Source organism: Centropristis striata, chromosome 17 (genome assembly GCF_030273125.1).
Source record: "Centropristis striata isolate RG_2023a ecotype Rhode Island chromosome 17, C.striata_1.0, whole genome shotgun sequence".
Taxonomy (NCBI): Eukaryota; Metazoa; Chordata; class Actinopteri; order Perciformes; family Serranidae; genus Centropristis; species Centropristis striata.
Window position 1 is genome coordinate 36,254,562 of NC_081533.1, and position 14,469 is coordinate 36,269,030.

The 14,469-nt window shown below is 40.0% G+C and overlaps 1 protein-coding gene and 1 long non-coding RNA gene across 2 annotated transcripts; both read right to left on the bottom strand.

Moving 5' to 3' along the window:
* Positions 1–3,830: 3,830 nt before the first annotated feature.
* Positions 3,831–5,029, bottom strand: LOC131989358 (trace amine-associated receptor 13c-like). The gene is made up of 2 exons (XM_059354548.1): positions 4,857–5,029; positions 3,831–4,650 (listed from the first exon to the last, which is right to left on the bottom strand). The coding sequence occupies exons 1-2, from the start codon at positions 5,027–5,029 to the stop codon at positions 3,831–3,833; spliced, it is 993 nt and encodes a 330-aa protein (XP_059210531.1).
* Positions 5,030–11,132: 6,103 nt separating this feature from the next.
* LOC131989961 (uncharacterized) lies at positions 11,133–13,761 on the bottom strand. The gene is made up of 4 exons (XR_009396011.1): positions 13,256–13,761; positions 13,073–13,171; positions 12,147–12,330; positions 11,133–11,867 (listed from the first exon to the last, which is right to left on the bottom strand). It is a non-coding gene; the product is annotated as an uncharacterized LOC131989961 (long non-coding RNA).
* Between the last annotated feature and the right edge of the window lie 708 nt (positions 13,762–14,469).

A 14,469-nucleotide genomic window follows, 5' to 3' on the forward strand; every position in this document is an offset into this window, starting at 1 on the left:
ACAGTTAAGATGACTTGTTAAGCAAATGCACATTTTAGCGTTGCTGTTCACACTGACTCACAGTTCCGGTTTGCTTTCATTTTCAATAAAAATGAACAAAGTTACACCTATGGCAGAGTACCAGTCCCACCCTTTTTGTGGCGACTGTAGCTGAAAACCTGGCAGCCACATGTGGTTGTATGTTTATTCAATGTTGGTAATTTTCTGGTGTGTTTTGCTACAAAAAGCAACTGACAAAGTGATACAGTGTCATTGCTTTGCTTTCTGGAAAATGATCATAAACTATCACAAACAAAGTTGCAACTCATATCACAATTGGTACGTTATTTTAACATTACGTTTATTTAACATATGATCATTATTATAAGGCCGCAAATTAGGTCCGGACTGCATATAGGAAATTCTTAATGTATCAAAACAAACAAACAAACAAATGATGTATTCTATAGATTTCGCAGCCGATTGCCATCCATGGATTTAAAGTTTTTTGTGGAGATCTCCCAACCCCTGTATGACATCACACATGGGGAAAAACATTTGGCCATGACTGACTTTTCTTTTTTGACTCTCACTGACTGACAATAAGTTTGGTCTACCTCTCTTTGTTTAAAGACTTTTAACCTTTTCGTTTCAGAACGTGATGATTACATGTACTGTTCTTAAAAAACAATAAATTTTGCTTCCTACAGTTTCATGATGAGGACCACAGTCCTGTCTGGAGGTCTTTGACACTGTGTCAAAACCATGCAATGATTTCTTTTAACACACTTTCCTAGTTCTAACGCTATGCGGATATTTTCAGCCATGAGAGCTCCATCTAATGCTTCTCCTTGTGTGTCCCATGCTGTATAAACACAGTATAGTTGACAGTGCAAGACTGCCTAACAACCCATCTGCACAGGCAGCTGAATTATCTGTACTAACACACTTTCATTTTAGGAACAGGATAGGACAGAACATTACATTACATTACATTACATGTCATTTGGCTGACGCTTTTATCCAAAGCGACTAACAATAAGTGCATTAAACCTGAAGGTTCTAGACTTAGACCACAGGAATAAGTAAGTACCTTTAAGAGGCGATGATGTCACACACTGTGACACGAACATTCCGTGCAATACACACCCATTATAATCTCAGTATTTCTCCAAAAATGATCACGGTCATTGAACAGGGATTGATAAAAAACTATATGACCTATCGAAACGTGGATTAATACACCGATACACAAGACTTGTGTCTACTGTTTAAAGTTTAAATGGAGTCTCTAGGTGAAATTATGCCGGAGAAGTAGACGTTTGAAAAAATCCCCAATTATTGTTCAAATTGGCAAAGTTATTTCCCAAGTAAGACCAGCAACTTGCTTTTTAGATCCCACACCTTGGAAATGTCATCAGGAGGCAAGACTTCAGTTTCAATAGCTATCCTGATAACACACAGCTTTACAGGACAAAACTGAAGTCTTAGTCATTGGTTCTGAAGCTCAGAGAGACAAAACTCAATGCCAGTTTTGCATTAAACCCACTCTGGCGTCCTTTTATTAATATGGGCCACACTTCTAGAACAGCCTTCCCGAAGACCTGAGGGCAGCAGAGTGTTGATATTTTTAAAAGCAAACTCAAGAGCCCCTTGCATAGTCTAGTTTTATCTTAGTTTTATACATGCTATTTGTATGAAAGGTGACATAAAAATAAAGTTTGATTGAAGAATAAAACTTGACCGCCATTAAGTTGCGTTGTATGTTCTTGTCATGATGCACTGTCTGTCTTATTGTTATTGTTATTGTCTACTTTTTAAACCTGCTGCTATCTTGGCCTTTTTGAGAGGAACTATGATTTATGATCATTTATGTTTTGAAAAAAAAAAAAGACACAGTGTGTATGTTACCCACTTGGAGTAAAGAATGACGCTGTGGATGATCCCTTGTGTAGCACATTAAATTGTATTCCAGTTTAAAACATTTTAAGAACACCATTATATCAGCTCTTAGCGTCTGTGTTACTCTGCATTACTCATGCTGCCTGACGTGTCACTTTACTAGTGACTGGCATTTTCCACAACACATTTAATAAATGAGAAACAGTCATGTCATGTAGTCATGTAATCCTGCAAGGAACACCTTTTTCACCAAAACTCATTTATCCTCAATGACCTCTTATTAAGCTTTATATATTCTCAAATGAACTATTCCACCCTTTTAACTTAATTTATAGTTGTTTTTAAATCATCAGTATTTATTATTGTCTTTGCACAGCTCAATGTTCACCAAAATATTATTAACTTTAATATTGAAATCATCAAGGTCTTTCACCGGAACTCTTATTTTGAAATGTAAAGGTCAGAAAATTGCCTGCTGTCTTCCAACAATTACACAGAGCCAAAAAAAGAATGCAGGCTTTGCTATAATAAGCATTTGTCATTAGTCCTCCTACAATTAGTCATAGCCACAATGAACGCGGGCTTTGCTATAATAAGCATTTGTCATTAGTCTTCGCTTATTCACTCACTTTCATATCATCCATTCGCAAAGACGAGCTTCGAACTATCATCACTGTATGTGGTTCTGTTTACTGTTGCACATTTTACACTTTTCATAGATCGTTTTCAATATCATTAGTAACGGCTGTCATATTGGATTACTATACGTTACTATGGGCTCACTTGTCTCCCTTCAAATTCACGTTCAGAATCACATCATGTCACCGTCACAGTCTAAGACTTTTAAATGTTACATTTCATTCATATTTCATTCCAGTTATGATTTCTGAGCACCTTACTGTTGTAAGAGTAAAAACAAAAAAGTCATATCAGTCCTTAGCGGCTATCTGTCTGTCTGTCTGTCTATCTGTCTCTCTATCTCTCTATCTATCTATCTATCTATCTATCTATCTATCTATCTATCTATCTATCTCTCTATCTATCTATCTATCTACTGCTCACAGCACCCACTGCTGACCAGGTGCTCTAACCATGTATACATCACAACCTTAATGGAAAATGAATTAAATCAGAAAAGATAATATCAAAACAGTGGTTTTTAACATGTTTCAAAGTCCTTAGCTGTCAAATTTTAAATGGGGGGCAAGATATTTGAATCTCGTCTTTTTAATGTTCATGTCTCTGAAAATACTTTCAATGTCTCTGAAAACACACAGTGCCACATGTAAACATACATTTCAGTGTGTAGAAAATATAATTATCATAGAAATCATTTGTATACAGCTCATATCAACATCAATAAATATCTGTTGTTATTAATTAACAGTGTTAATGTTTGTTATCATAACGGCCAAAAATGTTTTATCAGTGCATTCCTAATATAAATAGATTAAATAACAAAAAAGATCTTTGTGCAAAAATATATGTAAGTTGTACTTTGAGTATTTCGTGTGACCCACACAGGCAGACCTGTGATACACTCAAAAAAACATTTGCAGATCCCACACAGGAAGAAGGCCACAGCCTGTGTTTAAATAAAACAGCAACAGAGGTGGAAATCTCCTGACTGGAAAACAGTTGAATTTTATACAATTAGCTATGTTCACTGTTACAAACACCCCAAAGAGATGTGACTCTCAAACAGACCTGCAGAGATACAACACATCCAGCATCTACATCTGTCTCTGAGAGGGTTCAGAGCAGTTTCCTCACACATCAAGTGGATGGGAGAGAGAATAGTCAACAAGGAGTCAACAGTTCAAAAAGGTTATCTCTTGACTTCATGGCCTTCTACACATTAAGAACAATACAAAACGTAGCAGAGGAGTAAAAACAGAAATATTATTTTGTTCTGACCAATTTCTTGACGTCATCCTTCCACAGCTTCTCTACAGTATGTTGGCCTCACAGGAGCCAGGCTGCAGTATCTGAAGAGTAACAATGAGTCTAACTGTTTTCCTGAACCAGGGGTAAAACAAGGCATAAATCAAAGGGTTAAGACAAGAGTTAAAACTGTATAGATACATAATAAAGAATGAAGTTGAATGACTCATGGATTCATATCCTCCCAAACTTGCAAAGTAACTTGGTGTGAAACACGTTAGAAACACAACTACCAAAACACCAAGAGTCCTGGCTGCTTTCAGCTCAGATTTCTTTGCTCTTTTAGTCACTGAAATCTGCTTTGTGACAGCTGTAATGTGAGAGCGCATGGCACGAGCCTGAGACACAGCCACAACAAAGACTCTCGTATATAAAACTATAATGGCAGTAACAGGAACAATTAAGTTTAAAAGAAATTTAAGGTAGGAGCCGGCATCATCCGTGAAACTCTCACATTTTCCATAGCAGTAAATAGAAATTTCTTCTTGTTGAATAAGATGTAGATTAAAGAAGGAACTATTGTGGGCAACAGAATAGAACCATAAAAGGCAAACACAGAATTTAACTCTATTCACAGTGATTCTGGTGGTGTAATGCAGAGGGTCACAAATAGCCACATAACGGTCAACTGATATGAGCACCATGTTTACTACTGAAGCAGAGAAAATGATGTTGGACACAAACATATAAAGACAACAAAAAAAGTCACCAAACAACCAGCAGTGTGTTCTTTCTAGTGTGTCTGCTGGCATCACCAGGAGGCCCACAAGAAAATCTGAGACAGCCAGAGAGAGGAGGAGGATGTTGGTGGGTGTGTGGAGCTGCCTGGAGGAAAAGAGAAAAACATCAATCTACAAAACAGTCCTCATAACAAAATGTACAAACTATTACAATAATACAAGATAATAGTAGTGTTAGAGCAGCAACATTATTCACTACCAGTTCAAAGACAATTCTTCTTCATCTACAGCAGTTATTCACATGTTTAAAGTACAAAACCTGTAAAGAGAAACAAAAACGTGAATCTCTGCCTGAAGTGGGAGATTGAGATGATGATGAGCAGGTTAAGGACCGCAGTGAGCACAGAGATGGGGTACAGTGCAATGTTGATAAACAATGTTTCAAGCCAAGGAGACGGTGGGTTCCAGCAGGAGATATTGGGGAATCCTGGGAAACAGGGCACCCAATCATCCCCAACCTCCATCTTCAGAGATCTGCAGATAGCTGCAGCTCTGGCAGCTTTCTGACCAAAACTGAGTCATGTAACTGATTTACTTTTCTCTTGCTTCTCATAACCCCACCCCTCCTTTTCCCCTCTGTGTATTTTGGTCTCTGATGTCACTTTGCACATCACAGCATCATCTTCATCACTTTCCCTACTCTCTCTCTCTCTCTCTCTCTGAGTAAGTAAATTACTCTAGGTAATTCTCTGTCGAATATTGTATGCATGTTGTGAGTGGCGTGCTCTCAGCGTGTTTCGTGTCTCGCCAACATATTTGATATGGCATTTCATGCACTTTATTAGGTATACCCAATTGCTACTGTCCTGTGTGTCATTTCTTGGGAGTGAGTAAGTAGCTCCAGTGGTTCGGTTTTTAACAACTTTTCTGTTTGTCGGTAGACCCCTTCGGGTCATGAGTGGTAGGAGTTTGGTTTTGACCAGGAGGTCTTTTAGTGATGGGTTCTTCCTGTAGGCTGATATTACCCTGAATTTTCTTTCCATTGTGGTGTCTTCAAATGTTTTTTGAAAGTTTAGTTTCAAGGCGTAGTGGGCCCGGGTACTATAGTTTGAGAACACCGATATCAAGGGTATGATCTGTTTTTGTTTCTCGTTTTGTGTTTGCTCTGCAGTGGAATGGCTGTTGTTCATCTCCTTTTGGACTCTTTGGAGGAAGGTTCTTGAGTAGCCTCATTTTTTCAGGGTTTCTAGGAGGGAACTCGTGGCCTCGTGTTTGTCCTCCTGTCTTGTGCATATTCTCTCATATCTTAACAGTTGGGATTTCAAGATCCCCTTGAAAAACGGTTTTGGATGGAAGCTCTCCTTGTGCAGGAGAGCATGAGAGTCCGTTGGTTTAAAGTAAACCTTAGTATCCAGGGTACCTGTGTTTTGGAAGTCGGGCCCTTTGTAAACCGTTGTGTCCAGGAAGTTAACATGTGTTTGGTGTGTGGTGGGTTCCAGTTTAATTAAACTGTGGTGGTTATTGAGGGTTTCGACAAAGTCCCTGAACTCATCCTCCGTGTGTGGCCATACTCCCCAGATATCGTTGAGATATCTAAAGTAGCTCGTGGGGAGTTTTTTTGCATTTCTCGAAAACTGTTTCCTCCCAGTCCGCTATATATATGTTTGCATATGCTGGGGCAAAATGTTTGCCCATCGCCGTTCCCCTGACCTGAAGGTAGTGTCGGCCATCGAATTCGAAGTCATTTATCGTTAGGCTGAGGTGGAGGAGTTGTAGTTTTTCCTGGTCTGGCCTGTTTTCAGCCGGGTACTTTTTGAGGCATTTCTCTGTGGCCTTCATGCCCAATTGCACGTCGATGTTCGTATATAAACTGTTTACGTCCTTAGTAAATAGCATGCAGGGTTCGTTCAGGTGTATTAGTCCTAATTGTCGGAGAAAGTCTTGTGTATCCCTCAAATAGCTGGGGTGGTTTTGGGAGATGGGAGTTAGAAATAAGTCCAAATATTCAGCTACTCCATAGCTTTCACTGCTGCAGTCAGAAACTATTGGTCGGCTGGGTGGGATTTTGTAAGGGATTGTCCATTTTTCCGGGGGTTTGTGAATTTTGGGTAAGAGATAGAAATATCTCGGTCTTGGGGTTTTTTTTCTTTTCAAATATGTAATTTGTGTTTTGGTTAGCATCTTTTTCTGTCCCAGTGTGTCCAGGATGTTCGCCACTTGTGTTGCTGTCTCGAGGAACATTGATTCCTTCAGGGGGATGTAGTAATTTTGATCCCCTAATTGGCGTAGGGCTTCGTGTACATAGTCTGTCCGGTCCATGACAACAGTTGCCCTCCCTTTGTCCGCTGGTTTGATTATAATTGTGGTGTTGTCTCTTAGTTCTTGTAGAGTCGAAATTTCCTGTGGTGTAAGGTTGGGTTCGTCTGCTACTTGCTTTAGGTTGGAAACTGTTTCGTAATCTTTTTGGATGAGGGCAAGGACTTTAGGGGGTATTTTATCAGGTCTTGGTTTCCATTGGGATTTGGGGAGGAATGGTCTTTTTTGGTTAGGTGGTGTGGGGCCAAAGAAGGAGATAAGTTACATTTTTCGATGGTATTCTGCCAAATGAAGTAGGAGCGAGTCTCGCTTATTTTGGGTTGTGTTCCACGTTGGAACAAAGGATAAGCCTTTTTTCGGGGAGTTTTTGTTGCGTGTTGGTCAATTTTAGGTGGGTTGATAGGTTCAGCACTTCTTTATTTCCTATTTTAGGGACCCCTTCCGGGGTCCTCTCTAGACTAAAAAAGTCCTCCAATGTTGCCAAGTTGCTCTGGCTGTTTGTGGGGTCCAGTGGATCCTGTCTGCTTCCGTGGAAAAGGAATCCTTTCCCAGCCGAGGGATGTGGTTGGTCCATTTTGTGATGAGATTGTTGAGGGTCCGTATATTGGATCTAGTTTTGTCGTCCAGCTGCTCCGAGAAATTGATGACTGGGACGAGCATGTTGTGGAAAGCTTTTTCAAGGATGGACAGATTGCCCTGGTTTTTGTTATTAAGGCCAAATGATAGTATAACTTTGTTGACTTGGTCTGAGGTTGGTGTTCTATACCTCAGTAGAACGTTGGCATGGCTGAGGTTTGCTCCTGGGTAACAGTCCACCTGGATTCGTCTGTCCGGGATTCGGGGTAGTCTGGAGAGATTGGAGTCCCCGATGATGAGAATTGAGCGGGTTGGGTTCAAGGTCCAATGTTGGAATTTGTTACCGTGGTGCTCGTGGCTTTTGAAGAGGGGGGTTTGGTTCTCAATAGCTTGGTTTCTCGTGACGTCACAGTGGTGCATCGCGAACGCGCTAAATTCAGATGGATGGCAGGAAGTGAATTCTGCCGTATGAAAAACTCAAGATGCCTATGTTTTGTGTTGTTTATGGCTGCTCAAATCGTTCTACCCGTGAAAAGGACAAGAGGTTTTTTAGAGTTCCAAAGGTTGTCATCCATAAAGGTGAGAAGTGTAAAAAGCTCACAGAGAAACGCCGTAAAAGATGGATTTTAAACTTACGTCTGCGGTCGGGAGGAGCAGAGTCCGTTTATTCCCGTGTCTGCAGCGATCACTTCGTCAGAGGTATGTTAGCTATTTAACTTTGTTTTTGTGGCTGTGTTTATATAGCATTAGGATTTTGTTAAATACTCATTTACTTAGTAAAGATTATTAAGTTACCGGTAGTCTAATATGGGCTTCATTGGGACTTTTTAGGCGTCCCTAGCGCTTTGGGTGACGTTGAGTCGGTAGACTGGGCTCCGACGCTGAAGCTCGGTTACGAAAGAACCAAGCCGAAATCCGAGGCATCTCTTCAACGAGAGCAGAGGATGAAACTTAAGGAGGACCTACAAAGACAGTCGGCATGTGCAGTGGCTCTGTTGGATCTCCGACAGACAGCTGAGAGCCCGGGTATGAGCCCAGATCTGATGCTGACAGCTGAGCTGACAGCTGAGCAGCCAGCTGACAACCCACAATCAGAGGGCATCAGCGGGAATGGGACATTAAATTATCAAGGTAAATTATTGTTCTAAGATGTGTAACCAGTATATTATTACATAATACAAATGTGATTATCAGAAAATCTAGGCAACCTCGAATTAGGTTTTCAAAACAGACCTAATAGCCTTCCTCCCCGGTAGGTCCATCCCTGACAGACAGGCGAAAACAATACACTGCAGCTTATGTCTCCAACTCGAAACCGCTGTTGTGCCGTATTAAGCACCCCTGCCGTGAAAAGCACCCCCTCGTCAGTAAGTAAGTATCCTGGATATATATATATATATATATATATATATATATATATATATATATACACACACACACACACACACTCACATAAACACATACTTAGGAGTTTATATTAAATGATAAGTAGACCAAGAAAAAAAACAACACACTGACACTGAGTTTATATTATATATATTTACAAATATTATGGAAGACAACACAGTAAGCAGGCTATTAAAAGTATGTATGTATGTAAAAGAAAGTATGACTATTGTGGAATCCATGAGCGCATTTTGTTAATGATTCATGTTTAAATGCGCTCATGGATTCCACAATAGTCATACTTTCCCACAATCAGTCACAGATAACAAAAATCGGGTAAATGGTTATTGATGTGATTAATTAATAGCCTGCTTACTGTGTTGTCTTCCATAATATTTGTAAATATATATAATATAAACTCCTAAGTATGTGTTTGTGTGAGTATATATATATATGTATATTGAAGTGTCAGTGTGTTGTTTTTTTTCTTGGTCTACTTACCATTGAATATAAACTCCTAAGTATGTGTTTATGTGAGTGTGTGTGTGTGTGTATGTATATATATATATATATATGTATATATATATATATATATATATATATATATATGTATATATGTATATATATATATATATATATATATATATATATATATATGTATATATATATATATATATATATGTATATATATATATATATATATATATATATCCAGGATACTTACTTACTGACGAGGGGGTGCTTTTCACGGCAGGGGTGCTTAATACGGCACAACACCGCATTTGTTTTGAAAACACAGCACAACTCACCGCGCTCCTCCAGCAGCCTGCTAGTTGTGGGGAATCGACAGGAAATAAATCTAATTATATTAAATTACCAAAATAAATGCTCCCCAAAATAAACACAGAGTTAGATGTGAACACATAAAAGAAACAACACCAAAATATGAACAAACATGAAAAATGGATTTGGTGAAATATAAACCTATTACAATTAAACATCAGTTACACTGGGACTGTACATGTACTTTTTTAAATTTTAACGAGACTTTGTGGACACCCTGTATAATTGGACCAGAGAACTTGCATGTTTGTAAAAAGGTTGTCAAAAAAGATAACTTCATAACAATTCACATAAGTCATATTCATGAATTAACTAATTATGCTCCCCACTGCTATATTGCACGCTATGCAGATGCCGGATGCCAGACTGAGCTAACTATGGATGACATCGAGAAGATGGAAGATGTTCTGAGACAGAACACAACAGAGCTGGGAGATCTTCGGACCAAGGCACTGGACACACAGTTCAACCAGGAGTCCTTTGAAAAAAATGAAGAAAAGACAAAGTTCTACACGGGGCTCCCCAACTTCTTAGTTTTACTTCAGATTTTTGAGCTGTGTGAGCCCTACATCTCCTGTGGCCCTATGTCTGTGTTGTCTAAATTTGAACAGTTGGTTTTAGTTTTGATGAGGCTGAGGCTAAATCTCCCGCTGAAAGATTTAGCTTTCAGGTTCAAGATCTCTCTGCCCACTGCTTCTAGAGTTTGGCATAAAGTAATTGACATACTTCATGAAAGGTTGGAATTTCAAATTGAGTGGCCAGAGCGACACGTACTTCAAGCTACAATGCCAATGGGATTCAGACAGTCATTTGGACGTAGAGTTGCTGTGATAGTTGATTGTTTCGAAGTTTTTATTGAGAGGCCCTCTAATTTACTTGCCCAAGCACAGACATGGTCGAACTACAAACATCACCATACCGTAAAATTTCTGATTGGTGTTGCACCCCAAGGCTACGTCACTTATGTATCTTGTGCCTGGGGAGGGAGAGTCAGTGATAAACAGATCACAATAGAGAGTGGCCTCCTTAAAAAACTGTTACCCGGAGATGTTGTCCTAGCAGACCGTGGTTTTAATATTGGTGATAGTGTTGGGTTTTACTGTGCTTCACTACAGATACCTGCATTCACCAAAGGGAGAAAACAGCTGTCAGCGTATGAGGTGGCAGAAACTAGAAAAATAGCCAATTTGCGTATTCATGTTGAGAGAGTCATAGGTTTAGTCAGAAGGAAATATCAGATTCTGCAAAGCAGGGCTATGCCCATAGAGAACATGGCAACAAAATCAGGTGAGGCACTAGCATTGATTGACAAGATTGGGGTTATTTGCTGTGTCTTGTCTAATCTTTCGGAGTCTGTTGTCCCATTGGAGTAAGGATGAGGGGAAGAGGAGGAGGGAGGGGGATAGGGATAATCAATCAGTCCAGTACCTGAGCCCTCACATGTTGTTCTGGAGCACCTGCTTGGCTCACAGGAGAGGGAGAGGGGGAGGAGAATACAGTGGTAGTAGTTTTCAATACCTGACACACATCAGTCTGTAAATATGTTTTTAAATATAATATTTTTCTCCACTAGTCCAATTGTTCTGGCGATATGTTTTTTATATAATGAAATGGATTCCAATGTATTATTGCACATATTGCATTTATTATAACAATTGTTAAAACATCTAATCTTGTAAATAAACCACCATGTATTATTCTGTCTTCTCAATGGCATTTCATCTTTTTAGTAAGCATCTTACAAATTGTGTAGTGCTACTCAATATACAACTTAATATACTACTCAATATATATATACAAAGACCACACTCAGGTCATAACAATATTCAAAATGTCATCTTGTCTCATACAACAGTATTGATTGAACAGCAATATATCACAGAGCCCACTTAGTGCCTGGACCTAAGTTCATATACTTTTATCACATTACACATGCAAGTTTGTAACTTGCTGTCCCAGTATTTCTGGAAGTATACCGTTTCTAAAAAAGCACTCAACTTTAGGAATCACATCATCCCAAAATTCAAGATCAGGCAAAATCCTTTCAACAAAAATGTCATTGCGGTTCCACACAACAAAGTCACAGTACTCAGCATCTACAATGTGAAGCTGTGCCTGAACTTGGTAGTAGTACTCATGACTCCGGTCCAGCATGACATTATCCCCTTCATTGATGAGGCAGAAGCCCTTTTCGTCAGCACACAAACGCAGATTGGTCTCATCTTGGCGAGAGTGTGGGCACTAAAATCACAGTGAGAAGGACATGAACAATAGATTAGCCAATTATTTTCTGCCTTTTTGCTCAGTTCACTGATTCTTATGGAAAGTCTCCACCTGCCAAAAAAGAATACAAGTCAAGTCTGAGTCCTCCAAGCTCGGGTTAGTCATTAGTTTGTGTTGTAGTACTCAAGTCCAGGACGTGGACTTGACTCAGACCAGAGCATTATCTTCTATGGTACCTCCTCTCCTAACTTACAAGTACTTACCACTACTTGACTACAACAGAGACTGTAATATTACCTTAATTTCGCAGATGCCAGTTCCGTGACAGACACAAGTAACAATCCCATCAGGGGAGGACCCCATGTAGGGCCACTTGGGGTTTAGCCAGAGACCACTGTCCATACATGAAAAGCCTGCATGCTCCCGACCAATCAGCTTCTCATACGCTCCTCTGGCTTGTGCTTCATGTTTGCATCCATAACTGTAAACAGTACACATGCAAAACATGAAAAGGAAATTATTACTTAGTATTGGATTTGTAGAGCCAGTTCAGTGATTTAAATGCCATTACCCTAACCCCTATACTTAGTCCTACTCCTGCATAACCCTGGCCTTATAATCCTATAACTAATGTTGACCCTTCAGGGCTGTCCATACCATGAATTAACTATGAAAACCACTTCATAGAACACTTTATTAGTTGCAGTTCTTAATGTGGACAGCCTCAAACCCCAAATCTTACCTCTGCCTTACCCTAATTCAAACCCTAAATACCTTGTAGCGGCTGTGGTGAAACGAAATTCTTCTGGGTAGCATATGGCCTTGATCAAACTCTTAGATGGTTGCTGGGGGTTGGTCTGAAGCACTTGTTTTAGCTTAGAGGCAGTTATGCGTCCAGCTCTTTGCCTAAACCAAATACTGCTTGCGCTCTGACTTCGAGTTGCCCTCTCTACAGACTGGACCTGGGACAGAGTGAGCTCTTCCAGCTGGAAATCCTGGCATAGCTCTCCAAGCTCTTTGGGGGGTAGCTGCAGAGTCTCTGGTGTCCTGTATTCAAGTACAGTTTTTGGAAGCATGCTAGATATGGGGATGAAATCTTTGTAGTAAGGCTCCCTAGCCATCAGTGCTGCACTCCTTGGGAAGTTTTTGTTTAAGGTATCAAAAAACCTAGCATAAGTTTCTGACCCTCTCGTTACTCTTGGGCATGGAAGTGATTTCCCAACCTTGTTTACAGTTGTCCTGCCATCGATGGAACGGTCAAGCTTTTTTTTTTTTGATTTTGCAGAGGAGAAGTCAATCTGAGCTACTGGAGCAGCAGGAATCTGAAAATAAGTTAGCACAAAGAAGATCATTAAGTCCACATTTCTGTGGTCCATTTCTGGTTTGCTGTGAATGTGTCACCCTACCTTTTTCACATGTGATGGCATCAGCCACTTGCACTGCTCAGTTGTGCAGGAAGCTATATCTCTCATCTTAACCCCAGCTTCAATAGCAAACAGAACTGCTCCAACATGAGAACATGATTCTGAAAGTCTGTGAATAGAATACAATGACATTTTTTTAAACCTCAAATGCAATCTACATCAGGGAAAACGTTCAATCTATATCAGCACATTTTGATGATCTGCAATATAGCCTACCTATACTAATATGGAGTATCACTTTACACTAATTAACATGTTTATCCCTGAAAGCTCTCTCCCCGCTGGTTCTGAAGTACACTGGCAGTATGCTAGCAGTACGTGTGTGTGTGTCTGTGATCTCATGGTAAACATGCTAGCCTACATAAATGACTAACCCTGCCATGCAATTGCAATGAGCTGCAATGACATCCCCATCCTCCTTCGCAATTATCCACGTCTTCAGCGGTGTTTCGTTTGCCCTCTGAGAGTGGTTTACCTTGAAACATAAACGACTGTCAAGCTAACGTGGTCGTTAAGTTCTGTTGCTATGGTTTGTTGACATTACATGTATAGCAGTTACTGCTAGCTGCTAGCATCTTAACACATAAAATAATATAACAACAATATAACTCACCCTGGCAAAGACCAAACAAAATCCATCTCGGAGCCGTTTGGTACCAAGGTTGTGGACCCACCCGCTTACAAAAAAATTGTACGCCTCCATACTTTTGTAGGCCTTCATCTGTTGTTTCGTATAGTACGAAGTTTGAAGGACCAGATAGTTGGTAATGTCCACAGCCTCGATGGTCGGCAAATCCTTAAGTTCACTGGAAAACTCATTCATGTTCATGAGGTACGGGTCACGCCCAACATATTTACTTATTAATTGTTTGTACCGTATTCTAGAAACTGGCTCTAAATCCCTACAATACGGACTCTCTGGAACGGTTTCCTCCATAGACGTAGTCGCCATTTTCACTTCCGGACAGCCATTTGGTAATCACGCCCCCTTAACGCGTCATCACAATCACGTGACTGAAACCAAGCTATTGGGGTGTTAGCCGGGGTGCCTGATTTGGTTTCTTTTTGGTTCTTTTGTTGGGTTTTACTGGGTGCCATGCCCTGGGTTTCTGTGTTTGGTTGGTTGGTAAACATTTGTTGTAGTATCTCATCCTCAAGTCTCTCCAAGCGAGACTCCTTTCTTCGTTTAGCTGGTG

Coding starts and splice junctions, on each gene's coding strand:
- LOC131989358 (XM_059354548.1), bottom strand. CDS start 5,029: ATGGAGGTTGGGGATGATTGGGTGCCCTGTTTCCCAGGATTCCCCAAT. Junction 4,651..4,856: donor ATCTCAATCTCCCACTTCAG/GCAGAGATTCAC, acceptor CTTTTCCTCCAG/GCAGCTCCACACACCCACCA.